General features: G+C 37.2%; 1 protein-coding gene across 3 annotated transcripts in view; it reads left to right on the forward strand.

Moving 5' to 3' along the window:
• Elys (AT hook containing transcription factor 1 homolog) overlaps window positions 1–15,088 on the forward strand; it is a 315,674-nt gene that overhangs the window by 260,271 nt on the left and 40,315 nt on the right. For all 3 annotated transcript variants that reach the window (XM_090371873.1, XM_090371882.1, XM_090371891.1), the window contains exons 32-33: window positions 2,128–2,913; window positions 4,936–5,165. In XM_090371873.1, coding sequence (XP_090227999.1) covers window positions 2,128–2,913; window positions 4,936–5,165 — 1,016 coding nt within the window. The remainder of the gene's footprint in view (window positions 1–2,127; window positions 2,914–4,935; window positions 5,166–15,088) is intronic.

Raw genomic sequence — 15,088 nt, forward strand, 5'->3', positions numbered from 1 at the left:
TTTTTTAAAAAATGAATTTTCTCAGAATACATGTTTTTTGAAGAAATTTTATGTGATTTCCAGAAATAATCTGCACTTCCAAATAAATATATTAGTTATCAATAAATTTGCAGGAAACCATGTCAATTTATAGAAAAGTCTCATACTTCAAATGTCAAATTCAACTGTTGCCCTTCTTGTGCAGTAATATTGTGTAACTCTTGTGGTATGAAGCTTTTGTCCTAAATTTACTTGAGTTTTTATATCTATTGTGTACCATCTCAAATCCACATGCTGTGGATGTATCTCACCACTCAGTTCAGGGTTTCACACTGCCTGCTTAGCCACTGATGAGACCCAAAAAGAGTTGAAACCACAGTATAGGTAACAAATAACAATATACTTCTCCACTGGAGCAGTTATTTTTATTTAGAGTAGCGCAATACCAAGGAAATTGATGATTTGCCTCCACAATAAGAGATTAACGCATTAAGTGGTAAACTTGGGAGTTTGCTGATAGCTATATATACAATGAGGCTATGTCCTGCTTGTGCAATAAATTTGCATAATACTTAAATTATAATGTTTAAAAGCCAGTAGCAATTTTGTATACATTGAGAATTCAGAATTAATTAATTTCTTGCTTGTTGGGCACGAAATTGGTTAGGGTGGTATTTTTAATATGATCCACCATTTTTCTGGAAATTTGGAGCTATTATAGAAGCAAAAGCAAGTGCCTGGTGTATGAAAGGAAAGAAAAGCAAGTACCTGGTTTTGTCTCCTTGTTGTTGCACTCTCTCACCCTCTCCTTTTATCCAAAGGGAATCGTTTTGCTGTATGACAGTGCAGGTCCACATATGATGAAGTTGACAACAATGGCATTGGCAACCCTGAATTGGGAAATCATAAACCACCCTTGCAATTCTGATTTGGCCTCCAGTGACTGTCACTTGTTTGGGCGGCGCCTCCGTAGCCAGGTGGGAAGGAGCAGCAGTGCATAGCACACGCTTCTTGATTAGACCGGGGTTCGAGCCCGTGACCACCAAATACGGAGGATGCGGAAAGGTTAGGGAATGACCACCGCATATTCCCGGAGCAATATGGCCTTAGTTGCTAATGCTCCTAAAAACCAAAAGCTGCTCTTGAATGTGCACCCTCATTGGCCCAAACTTGTTTGGGCCAATGAGGGTGCACATTCAAGACAGATGACAAATCAAGGTTGGCTGATATGGCTACACAGTTAGCTTACAATGATGAAAAAAAAAATGTGTCAGTGTAAAGGGACAGTATCTTGGAAAACAGTAATAATTTTGGTAATTCTGGTGTATATATTTTTTGTTAAAAAATAAAAGTCCAGGTCATCCTTAAATCACCTTTATATATTGTTCTTTGCACTACGAGGTGCTTAGAGTAGTAAGCTTTGCAACATAGTGTAAACAGTTGTGTTCTTAATCTTGTCAGAAGGAAATCTATTAACTGCCATTTGTATTGCCAGTACAGAAACCCTTTCTTTGCCTTAAATTGCAGCTGTAGCAAGAATAAAGCTTTGTAATAAAGAGAACTGGTGAAAAATTTGAGCATCCAAAACATACAGAGACTAAAATGCTTTGATGCCAGTATTAGGCCCAGCAGAAGTGTATGGATTTGCACATATGGCTTTTTTAATTTAAATGAATCCCTCCACCTGGAGCCAATACTATAAGCTATTTGTTTTTAGTCTTCTTTAGATGGGGGAATAATAAACCACATTAATAAGGCATGCAAAAATGATTAGAGCAATAATTTATCAAGACATTTCCATGGATGCAACAGGTTTGTACACTGCTATGAAAAATGTCATTCCAGTGATTTTAAAATATGTAAAATGGTGACATTTTTTATATGATCTATGCAACAATAATAGTTTTCATAGCCAAAACCATGGGTTATATGATAAAGATGTTCATTCAACTTAAACTAGTCACCTACCACAGCCATATAACCAGTGTTTCTGCTATGAAACTCTTAATATCTTAGGAATAAACTTTTAAATGAAAATGTTTTTAAGTTTTTTTTAGACTTTGGTTTTGACTGAATGCTGATTATGACAGCGTTTTTCTTTTATAATAATATGCAAGCTTAATTGGAAATATATGCATTTGTTTACAGAAACTGAAGGTGAAGAGAAAGAAAAAGGTAGTGAAGATCAAAAATTAGCAGATGAGGAAGTAATAACTACACCAGAAAATATTTTAGAAGTGTTACCTATTGTTGAATCTGTATCTGATAAGTGTATTGCTCCTTTCCTTCAGACAGTTTCTGTAACTTCAGAAAGATCAGCACCATTATCATCTCTCGCTCGGCAAGTTCCTGTGGTTTCATTGGAAGAAACAGTGCCAGTGTTAGCATCTTCTCGGTTGGCTCCCATGGATTTACTAGAACAATCACCATCTGTGCTATCCTGTCCCGAAGTAGTTCCTATGGAATCACGAAAAAAATCACCATCTCCATTTTCTGTTCCTCAGGAGACTTCACATGAGAAGGAAACAATGCTACCAACCCCATCACCGCCACTTCATACTGCAACACCATCACCATTCAATTTACATGAAACCAGCCCAGTAGTTGAAAACACTTTGATCGATGAAAAACCGTGGTCACCACCTCACGTATTCATGGTAAATGCAGACCAAGAAGGATACTCTTTACACCTCTCTGGCTCTGAGGATGAGCAAGAAATGGATATAACCTGTGAAGATGCTGTTACTGTAGCAGAGGAAACCAATAAATTGCAGACTGATAATACTATACAAGAGTCTGAAGAATCTGGAAATGGAGAAAAGGGAAAGGAAGATATGAATGTTGTTTTACCTGTAGTAGTGTCTGAAGAACATCATGAAGAAGTTGAGTCTAACTATATGGATATACAGGAAGAAAGAGATGAAGTTGTTAATGGTAATTTTTATTATTATTCTTTCACTTATTAATCATTATTTATGTCTCAAATCATTAGTTTGTGTTTAATTAATATTGTTAGTTCTTGCATGGACAATAATACCTCTTTAGAGATCATACCCTGGTTCTAGCTCACATGTTGTTATTGCAAAAAAAAAGTTACCTGTTTCCCTTACAATAGAGATCCCATTGTATAAAACTACATCCTTTTGAACTATCTGCACTTTATAGTTTTGCCCTGAGCCTTTAGTTAAGCTTGCATCACCTGGCAATTTATTAGTTAGTTGAATTCCGGGCAAGTTCCCAATTTGCTTTTATTATAGACATTAACTCTTTTCCTCAGTGATTCATGTTCATCCAGAAGTATATTAAGTTTAAATTTCATTTTGCCACACTTCAAACATCTGGGTTACCATTGGTTAAATTAGATTAATTAGATCAGTTAAATTATCTACAACAGTTTCCTTGGAATACATGCCACAAGCTATATAATTATGATCAATGTGCTCATGACTCAAGAGAATTGACAGCAGCTATTCCCGTGCAATTCTCTCATTACTCTTGTATTAACTGTTATTAAAGTAAAAATTAAAAATTATTTCAGTACTAAGTATAAATACAATGATATACTTTTAAAAAATATATTCTATAATTTATAATATAGAATTGTATAATAATTAAAGTTGCTGCACCAGTGAACTTTACCAAATAAATTCACCCATTTAAATGAAAGTATCCTCAGAAAACAGGTTTATTTGCTAATTTTGTCTTGCAATGTGCTACATATATTGCTTAGTGATACAGGTTGACCATCACTAATCCGGCAGCGTTGGAACCTGTGGGGTGCCAGATTAGTGAGTTTACCAGATTACCAGTGGTTATTTTAGTACATTTTACCCAACAGCTAACCACCTCCTTCTACCTTTAACACGTTGACTGCCAAGCTAGTTTAAGAAAAAAATTTCCCAGGGGCCAAAAAATATTTAGGAAATAATTTGATTAGTAATTATAAAATAAATATTGTAATGTCAGTGTTGTCGTTTTTTTGCTTAAAATATTAAAAAAAAAAAAAAAAAGTCTTTTTTTTTTTTTTTTTTATGTTGCATATATGTGGCCACATATGTTGGTTACTTTCTTGAGAAGTTATGTCAGCCATATACGTGTGACTCTATTATGGCATGCATATGAAGGTTGTTTGTGATTAGTTTATTGCACGTGCGGCGAGCACTGCAATAAAACTAATTATGATAAAATAAACTCTCAAACATCGCAGTAAGTTTGTCAGTATTGTTAGAGATTTTGTGAAAACAAGTTTGTTAGCGCGCGCATGTTGTGTTTTTCCGCAGGTTTGTATAAGTGTGTTGTAAAAAAAAAAAAATCTAAAAAGGAATGGCTAAAAGAAAATTACTAAGATAAGAGGAACTGAGAGAAATTGCTGGAATTTACAATTAAGCAGAGTTAAACTTCTCACAGACACATCACTGTCGAGTTTTTTCAGAAGTTCAATTTTATCTGTTATGGACAATGTACACTGTTTGCGCTTTACATCACGAGAGGCACTTCCTTTATGCATTGGAACCATGGTTGGGGCTAAATGTGAGCAGGTTATAATAATAAATGCAGAAAAACAAGTGGGAATGGCTTGCAGTGTTTACAAGTTTGTGCCAACAGCTGATGCTGCAGACGCCACAAAAACGGTAGTGGCAGGTCAGTGCGCCGACCCAGGAATTTAGAAATTACATTCTTGGAAATTATGTCTGAATTAGCAGTGGAACCTGATTACCAGTGGCTGGATTAGTGATACTCGACCTGTATTTGGTTTTAGGAGAAGTGCTTGTTTCTGAGAGCTGATGTAAATTTTATATATTTCATAACTTTAACTTCTAAAATTAAAGAAATAGCTTAAGTTATTTAAAAGTATGCTGGTGTAATAAGTAGGAATGAGGATTTAATTTTACTGTTGTGGTGTCATTATTTCGACAAGATCAATTAATGTGTATTTTAATGAAATTTTTTCTTTAGAAATCTTGTTAGGTATATTACCTGATGATGAAAAAGAAATGAAAAAACTAGATATCCTTCTTCAAGAACAACCTGATGTAAATGAAAAAAGTGAGAAAATTACAGTTCCATTAAGTTTGGATTTGGATGATACAGATAAACACACAAAAATATCAGATATACCACTGACTGAACAAGAAATAGCAAAATCACCTATGAAGAATAAAAACATTGAGGAGAAAGATACTATAGTGAGTTCATTTCATAGAAATATTAGGGTTTTTTTTTTTTTTTTTTTTTACTTACCACTTGTGTGTAATTTATGTACTTTTTTGGATGAACATATTTGGGATAAAAAAAAAGCATTAAAAACATTGAAAAGCATTCATATTTTGCTAAAATACACAAAACTCAAAAATTAGATTACTAGTGAGTTCTAAGAATACAAAATAAAGTTTGCATTGCCTTGTATTGTATTATATTATATTGTAATAATAATAAACATCAGTTTTATTTGTAAGGTGTTCATAACTTACATGCCCTGAACAACATCTAGGTCAGAGGGACTTAAATTAGAGAAAACGTAACAATTTGAATTTAATTGTTATTTGAATTTATTATTTTCTTGTTATTTGAGTTTATTAAATTCAAACGTATTTGAATTTAATAAACAAAAAGCAAATGTATAACAGTACAAGAGATTGCATAAATGGGTGTATATACACAAATAACATTAATAAGAGGTAAACTCCTCTTATTAATTTACAAATAACATTCATAAAGAATACAATTACAATGTAGGCTTATATGCTTGAAAATGAAATATATTATTATTATAAAAAACTTTTCTCTTTCATGAGATTTTTTCCACCCCCATGATGGATACTGGTACCAAGTGCATGGGATGGTTGGTTGTGTCCAGTTACTTTTATTATTGTTCTTATTACTGTTAGTCGAGGAATTCTCTCATTGTCCTACAGGTGTTCAGGATCATGGCTTTCTGGAGTTCCATGTAAGTGTTCTCTAGGAGGCCTGTTGCTTCCAATTTCTTATGGAGGCCCTTTGGCACCATGCCGGTGATCGGGATGATCATTACTTGTTCCATATGCCACATATCTTTGACTTCTTGTCTTAGGTCTGGGTACTTCCTGATCTTTTCCTTGTATGTGTTTTGGAGGTTTCTGGTGTTGGGCACTGCTTTGTCGATCAAGTAGGTAACCATTTCTTTCTTGTGGATGAGAGTAATGTCCGGTCTGTTTTACGGGATCGTCTATTATTATTATGGCATGGTCCCAGTATGCTCTATGAGTAGAGGTCTCTAGTACAGACTGAGGCTCATACTTGTAATATGATAAACATTCTTTGATCAGCTGGTATTTTTACATTAGCTTCTGATGTATTATCCTGACAACCTGGTTGGTTGTGTCTGTGAGTGTACTCCATCTGGGTGATTACCCTGCCTCCTTCAGTGATGTGTTGGATTGTTTCTAGAGCCAGTGGCATCAACGACGTGTATCATCTGTTAATCCGGGGTCCTTGATGATGTATTTCCTATAGTTTCTGATGTTGATTATTATTATTGCAGACAAAAAATTCTTGGAGATTCTTTTAGAGTATGTCACGTCTGGAGGCTGTGCACTTTCAAAATGATCTAAATGAGGTGTTTAAGGCTCCGAATGGATTGAGAAAGCTCAGTGCTGATGAAATTCTTCCTCTTGCTCAAACTACACACGAGGGAGAGGGTATAAATTCAAATCAAGGAAGGATTGTTGCAGAATAGATGAAGTTTTCCTTTAACCAGTGGGCGATTAATCGTTGGAACAAACTTCTATCTGTTGTTGTAGAAGTGGATAGCCTGAATAAAATCAAGGAAGAGCTAGGTGAACTATTGGAGGGAATGAATAGGTGAAATGATGGGAAGGGGTTTTTTTTTTTTTTTGATCCTCATCCCTCTGGCTGATTCTGTATAAGCTTGCTGTCTTGCATCATTTCCCACTATTTAGTACTAATACAAAACTGCTTGATGTGAAAATCAGAATATAATTTAAATGTGTTAGTTTGGTCAGTTAAGATTATTAATTAGTTGCTCTTGCCTTTACGAATTCAGTATTATTATTTTCCATATACAGCAATACCCTGAAAAACTGTTCCGTGTCATGTGAAACTGTGCTGATTGAGGTATAATTATAATGGGTTTTAAATGAATGCATACCAGAGAAACAGTTCATAAACAAATTATAATAAATCTATAAACAATTTGCGCTTGATAGCCAATTAAAAGGATTTGAAATAAAAAATATTGCAAAAATTTTATTAATGAAAAAGTAACATCATGAGAGATGAGAAAAAAGCTTTATTGTTTATTTGGTATTTTAAAAATGAAGTTTAGTGAATTCATCTTTTCTTTTTCTCGTATACAAGTCTTTGTAGCATTCAATCCCATCTTATAAAATTTGCCATATCTGGATGCTACATCCAACATTTGAATCTCCATTCATAATTGCCTTGCAGGACATGTCAAGCCCCAAAAAACTTTTTTCAATTCTTCTGTTGAAAATTCTTTTGGTGCCACTTCAGTGTTATCCACTTCAGATTTGTTTTCCTCTTCTTCATATGCAATTTTCTCATCAATTTCAAGGAGAGTTGCATCATCTAAGTTATTTGCATGTGAATCAATGCAGTCATGTACATTGGCAGTGTCCAAAGTTTCAAATCCCAAGTCTTTTCCGATCTTCACAATGTCTTCGGCAATTGTCTGAACTTGTGATTCAAAACCAATGAAATCATTTGCCAAATGGGGCAAAACGTGCTGCCAAACATAACGCATGTTGTTGGCAATGATTTCTAACCAAGATGCAGATATATTTTTGATCGTATTTAAATTTGTAAAAAATAAATTGTGAAATGAAAAGTTTGAAAAGCTATAATGTCGTCTCGTCAGGATGGAATTAAGAAAAGTGAACACTGTTGCTACTGACTGCCTGAAGGGACTACTGTCATATGTGCAGCATATAATGAGGCAATAGAGTTGGCACCGCAGCATATACACTGTGCTGCCACTTTATTAGGTACTTCTACCTAGTAACTTGTTGCGCCTCCTTTAGCCTTCAAAACAGCCTGAATTGGTCTAGGCATGGATTGAACAAGATGCTGAAAACGTTGTGCAGGAATGGAATACCATGCAGACATGAGTGTGTCATGCAGTTCCTTGAGATTCGACAGAGGTGTAGGCCTGCAGCGAACAGCCCCTTCCAGCTCATCCCCAAGATGTTCAAGATTGAGATCCAAGGACTGAGCGGGCCACTGCAGCAAAGAAAACTCATTGTCATGTTCTTGGAACCATTCCATAGTGATTCGGGCTTTGTGCACTGGCGCATTATCCTGCTGGAAGTAACCATCTGACTGAGGATAAACTGTCAACATGAATGAATGCACTTGGTCAGCAACGATGTGACATTCAGACGTGAATCTATGGGTGTCATTGGACCCAACGTGTGCAGAGAAAACATTCCTCACACCATAACACTGCCCCCACCACCTTGCACAGTAGTTGTCAGATATGACGGGTCCATGAATTCATGTTGTATTCGCCAAATTCTGAGTCTTCCATCAACATGATGCACCAGGAACTTCGACTTGTCAGACCAAGCAACTATTTTCCAATCCTCGATAGTCCAGTGCTGGTGTTGCTGTGCCCACAGGAGGTGTGCTCTCTTGTTCTTCATTGATAACAAAGGTATGCATGTGACCGTCAGCTGTTGTAGCCCATTCGCAACAAAGTGCGACTAGTGGTCCGTTGCGATATTTTGTTCTGCACACCAAGGTTGTATTCTGACATGATGTGTGACATTGGGGCCCATCTGTTTGCTTGTGCAATTCTAACCATCCTCCTCTAACCTCCTCATCAACAAGCAATTTTCTTCCACAGGAGTGCCATTGAGGGATGTTTTCTGTTTGTTGCACCATTCTCGATATACCCCTGAAACTATGGTGCATGAAAAGTTCAGGAGAACTACTGTTTCAGAGATGCTTTGTCCAGCACGTCTTGCACCTACTACCATGCCATTTTCGAAGTCCGTTAGATCACTCCTTTTCCCCATTCTTGCTACAGTTTGTATGCTTAACTGATACTAGAAAGGTTGTTATGCTACATTTATATCTACAACTGTGGTCATGTGACTTGCAACATTGTTGGATAAACCATTTGTGTACACAGCAGGGGTGTACCTAATAAAGTGGCAGCACAGTGTATGTACCCATACCTAGGCTGCGACAACACAGCATATATGTAGAGTATGTGTCTAGGCTATTGAATGAGTTTTAATATGTACAGTAAATTTTCAACTTAAATTTAATTGAAAACCGTGTTATAGTGAAACCCGTGCTGTTTGAAGCCGTGCTAAGCGAGGTATTGCTGTACTGTAGAATCTCAGAATAATGGCGCCTTCAGGGATTCAAGGTGTCGTTATCTAGAAAGTTTTATTTTTAATATATATAATGCAGAAATAATGAGGCTAAATAAGAAATACAGAGATTAAGAATGCAATTTTATTAACTGCACATAAAAAACATAGACATGTTGACAATCCAATGTTATATTCTGCCATTAATACACTCCTATTTATGCCTCATTCTATTTTCTTTATTATGTCAACTTTAGTCTGTGCCGGTAGCATGGTGATATTGTCACCGTCCTCCCCACACTGGGGAGGATGGTGGAGAAGGCTCGGGTTCGAATCCTGTTGATGACGTGAGGAACTTTTATGATTTTTCATTCCGTGGCTGAGTTAGTCTATCTCAGGCATAGATAGCAAGGTTTTTTCCAGAAACTGGGTTTTTTTATCCAGCAAAACAGGCAAATCGACCAAACACACACAATTTACAGATAAAATACACATAGGTATATGAATTAACTTTCCCGGTGACCCTAATATAATAGTTTGGATTATATCAAGTTTGTCGCTAAGGTTTAATGTTGTTCTTCTTTTCTTCTCTGTATAAGGTTTATTAACTTTAGGAGCCATAGTAAGGAGTTTTTAATTTAAAATAAATGTAAGACAGCGGTATAATCTGTGATATCAGTACAGAATTCACTTTCAAAATGGCGAACTGATACAAATACAGCAACCACGTGACTTGCCGTTTTATTTTTTCGGCAAATCGACCAAATTGAGACCGGATGTTTACATATGGTGCATATGTAAACATCCGGTCTCAATGTGCCATTAGCTCGCATGTTCCGTTATTTGGGGTGCTCTTATTTTGACAATCTACTGTATAGAGAAAAAAATTCAGGATAAAAAGCGGGTTGTCTACTTTTTAAATCTATAATTACCAGTAAAATTTCTGTTCAAGATTATTAAGAAACCTGTGAAATGGATTGTTAAAAAGATGAACATTGTGGAGGTGTATTTCAGAAGAGTGAATTCAATGATCTTAGTGTAAAAAAAGACATTATGAGACTTTTTGAAGAGTATGTGCACGTGTGTATCAAACTTTTGAGACATGGCAAACATGGAATTCAGGCAGCCAACTGAAAATGCATTTATTGCTTAAGTTCTTGTGTACAATAAGTAGTCAGTGGAAAACTCTGAAAAACAAATCAATACAAATATTCACCGTAATCTTGGTGGTGAAGTGCTTGTGAGCTGTAAAGATCGAAAATTTTTTCACTCCTAAAATTCAACAGCATAACATAAGAAACATAGTCTTTAAATGAGATAAATGCTACATGTTATGCCACAAGAAACTGATGTAAAGAACTAATTATCTGGAGATATTAAAAGTTTCGAAAACGCAGAGTACCTCTTGGGTCTGCTAAGCTCAATCCTCTAGATTAATATTTGTGGGATTATTTAAAAGAAAATGAAGTATGCAGACAAACACAAACCTTAAGCAGCTTATAGAGCTTAAAAAGTCAGCATCAGAAATGCAATTCAAGCAGTTATTCTCCCAGACTAGTCATTATTGTTTCATAAAATATATCGAAAGCAAAAATATTGTAATTGTCTCGTGTTTGTTTATCTCTGATGATAACACACAAAATCAGTGCATTAAAACTTAATATTGCAGAGTTTATTTTACTCACTGAATTCCCTATGCATTTCACCCCTTCCCTTACTGATCACCAATGAAAGTGAGTCTGTGGAAAGAATGAGATGGTAGCAAAATTAGCATTAGTAGAGGCATGCGATGAAAGAAAGCAAGCTTATGCAGCATCAGCCAAAAAAAAAAAAAACCTCCCATTTCACCCCTCCGTTTGTTCCAAAAGTCTGTCCAGCTCAGCCTTAAATTTATTTAGGCTATCAACTTCCACAAAAAAAGATGGAAGTCTGTTCCACCCATCAACTACCTGCTGGCTAAAGAAAAATTTCCACACATCTATTGTACAACTGTCTTTCCTCAATTTGAATCTGTGCCCCCTCCGGTTCTTAATCTGAGCAAGAGGAAGAATCCCATCAACATTCAGCTTGCTCAACCCATTCAAGGCCTTATACACCTCAATCAGATCACCTCACAGGTGCCTACTCTCGGCACTGCAATTTGCAGAACTTAAGCCTTTCTTGGTAAGAGCATGCGCCTCTGTAGCCAGGTGGGAAGGAGCAGCGGTGCGTAGCACACGCTTCTTGATTAGACCGGAGTTCAAGCCCGTCACCACCAAATACGGAGGATGCGGAAAGGTCAAGGGAATGACCACCGCATATTCCCACAGCAATATGGCCTTAGTTGTTAATGCTCCTAAAAAACCAAATAACAAACAAACATCTTGGTAAGAGCACCCCTTTGTTCCCCTCACCAATCTTGTTGCCCTTCTTTGTACTTGTTCTAGCAATACACCCTTCCTAAAATGAGGCCTCGAGACCTATACACAGTACTCTAGGTGTGGTCTGACCATTGCCTTGTATAACAGGATAATCACCTCCCTGTCCCTGCTAGCAAAATTCCTATATATCATTGACAAGACTCCATGACCTGCCCTGGCAGCCCATCTACACTACTCAGCGAACTTCATATTTGACTGCACAATTACCCACAGGTATTTTTCACTTTCCACTTCCCTGAGTGTAGTACCACACAGTTGGTACATTTCTCTTCAGTTATTGCTACCCATATGCAGAACTTTGCATTTGTCAATGTTAAACTTCAGTTGTCACTTGTCAGCCCATTTTCCCAACTTTTCTAGATACAGTTGGAGTAGCATTTTTTTTTTTTTTTTTTTTTTTATGTGGACCCCAAACACGAGAGGTATTAGAACCTATAGTACTTAGTACCGTGCTTGGGAGCCGACCGGGCTAGCCGAGTGGGTAAAGTACCTGCCCGGCAACCCAAAGGTCGCGGGTTCGATTCCCGCCTCGGGCTTGGATCAAAGTACTGCAAAAACCTTGGGAGGTGCAAAATGGCCACAGAAGCCGATGCGCCAACAACTACCAAATCAAATCAATCAACCGTGCTTGGGTTGGAGGTTGAGAAGACGAAAGAAGATATTTGTTGACATTGGACTTGAACTTCTGTAGATTGTAATTTTCAGGAAATACATATGAAGGAAGGCTGTTCCAGAAAACGGCAGTTGAATGAATAAATCAGGAAATGAAAAGTTGGTTCTGTGAGTTTGAAGTTGGACAGTAAATGGATGTTGGCTGGTGGCGGCACGTGTTCGGACTGTTTTGAAAGAGAGAGTGGAAATTATAGAAGCCAATTCAGAAGAACAGTGCCCATGGAAATATCTGTAGAAGAGGCATGCAGCAGAAACAGTATGTCTATGAGACAGCGAGTGGAGAGACTCTGTTAGAGATGAATCATTAATTAACCTAACTGCCCTCTTCTGAATGGAATCAAGAAGCCTGGGAGAGGTTTTGGGGGCACCACCCCATGTGTGGGAACAATATTGCATGGCAGGGCGGATTTGCGATTTATACAGAGTGAGCAGCTGTTTGAAAGAAAAGTTACGAAGAGAGCGAAAGAGAAAACCAAGTTTTTTAGATGCAGAAGAAGCAATATTTGTAATGTGCTTGTGCCAAGAGAGATTAGAAGTCAGGGTAATCCCCAAAAGAGATATATCATTTTGCCTAGAAATCATAGTGTCACCAAAGATAAGCATAGGAGCAGAAAAATCCCTTTTGCGAGATATAAGACAAGGCTGAGTTTTAGAAGGATTGAAATCAACTAAGTTGTCTTTGCCCCACTGGAGAATTACCTGAAGATCGGCATTTAAGGAATTGGTAGCAGATTTTCGAGAAATTGAAGCTGATTGAGCAGGACAAGGTTTCTCAAAATAGAAAGTGGAATGCAATGTGCTATCATCGGCAAAACTATGGATAGGATTTCCAGTCAATGGAAGGTCATTAATATACAAGAGGAAAAGAGTGGGGGAAAGAACTGAACCTTGGCGAATACCGGCATTAGTGGAGAACTTAGAAGACAGAGAGCCATCTACCATCACCCTCAGTGAGCGATCAGAGGGAAAACTGGATAACCAATTACTAAAAACAGTTGGCAAACCATAAGATGGAAGCTTGTTTAGAAGACCTTTATGCCAAACACGATCAAAAGCCTTTGAGATGTCAAGAGCAACTACTTGTGTTTCACCAAACCTTTCCATTGAATTAGTCCATAAATGGGTAACATAAGCCAGAATATCACCAGTGGATCGACACTGACGGAATCCATACTGGCGATCGTTGATCAGACGGAAGATTTCTAGGTAGTTTAAGAGTTGGCAGTTAATTGATTTCTCCATTACTTTAGAAAGAGTAGGAGTAATTGCAATGGGACGATAATTGGATGGGAGGGATTTGTCACCCTTTTTAGGAACTGGCTGGATATGAGCAAATTTCCAAATAGAAGGAAAAACACCTTTGGAATAAGAAAGTGAAAAATAACTGCTTTGCAATTTATGCGAGCTTTGGTGTAGGCAGAAAATGAAACTGAAGAATTAGAGACAAGCCAATTACAATATGCAACATTCTTCTCTTGAACAGCCTTAGCACATTAATTGGAAAACCAAGCTTTGGACAAAGGACGAGATTTTAAAGTGGAGTGTGGGATAAAGGATTCCATTCCTGCAAGAATAATTTCACTGACACGATCTGAACAAACGTTGACATCAGAAGTTTTGAAACAGTAATCTGACCAAGGAAAAGAAGAAAAGAAGTCTCGCAGGTCATCCCATTTTGCATTCTTGTAATGCCAAACAACACGAGGTTGGGAATAGTCATGAGATAAAGGTTCCATTGGAGAAGAGACAATCACCAAGTTGTGATCTGAAGTACCTAAAGGACCTCTCACTTCAACCGTGTACTTAGAAGGGTTGTTTGTGAGAAAAAGATCAAGCGTATTGTCTGTATGATTAGGATTGTCCAGTATTCTTGTAGGTAAATGAACAATCTGTGCAAGATCATTAGTAATTGCAAAAGCCTCAGCATCTCGACCAGCTGGGTCGGTGTGACTAGAAAACGGAAGCCAGCTGGAGTTGTGAACATTAAAATCACCAAGGAAAATTACCTCACTGTTAGGAAAGTTGGACTGGAGAAAGTCAAGTTGCTAAGAGAGGAAGTCAAAGAGCTCCAAGTGATTAGTGGAGTTGGGAGAATGGTAGAGACAACAGATGAATTTGACACTATGAGGTAGAGAGATTTTAAGCCAGAGAAGATCAAAGAGAGGAGATTCCAAATTGCCAAGTCTCTGACAGGGAATATCAGAACGGACATATGCACAAGTACCACCTTTGAGGTACAGCGAATAATTTGGACATCTGAGATGAGCAGTAGTTGAATAAACCGATAACTGAGATTCTGTCAGAAAAAGTACATGGGGTTTGGCAGACTGCAAGTGGAAATGGACATCGTTGAGATTAGAATTGTGACCACGTATATTTGTGAAATGAATTAGGAAGTGCTTCATACTGTCTTTACCGTCATTAACAACCCTGCCAAACTTGGACATTAAACATGATATACCTTCATCAATATCATTGATAAATATACAAAACAACAATGGGCCCAACACTGAACCCTGGGGAACTCCACTAATAACATTTGTCCACGAAGAGCAGTGTCCATTGATTACCACTCTGTGTCATTTCCCACTCAACCACCCTTTTATCCATTGTAGCAACTTACCCTTAATGCCATACCTCTCTGATATGTATAGCATTCTTCCATGTGTAACAGTATCA

The sequence above is a fragment of the Mastigoproctus giganteus genome, chromosome 1, assembly GCF_048544385.1.
Source record: "Mastigoproctus giganteus isolate SK-2022 chromosome 1, ASM4854438v1, whole genome shotgun sequence".
Taxonomy (NCBI): domain Eukaryota; kingdom Metazoa; phylum Arthropoda; class Arachnida; order Uropygi; family Thelyphonidae; genus Mastigoproctus; species Mastigoproctus giganteus.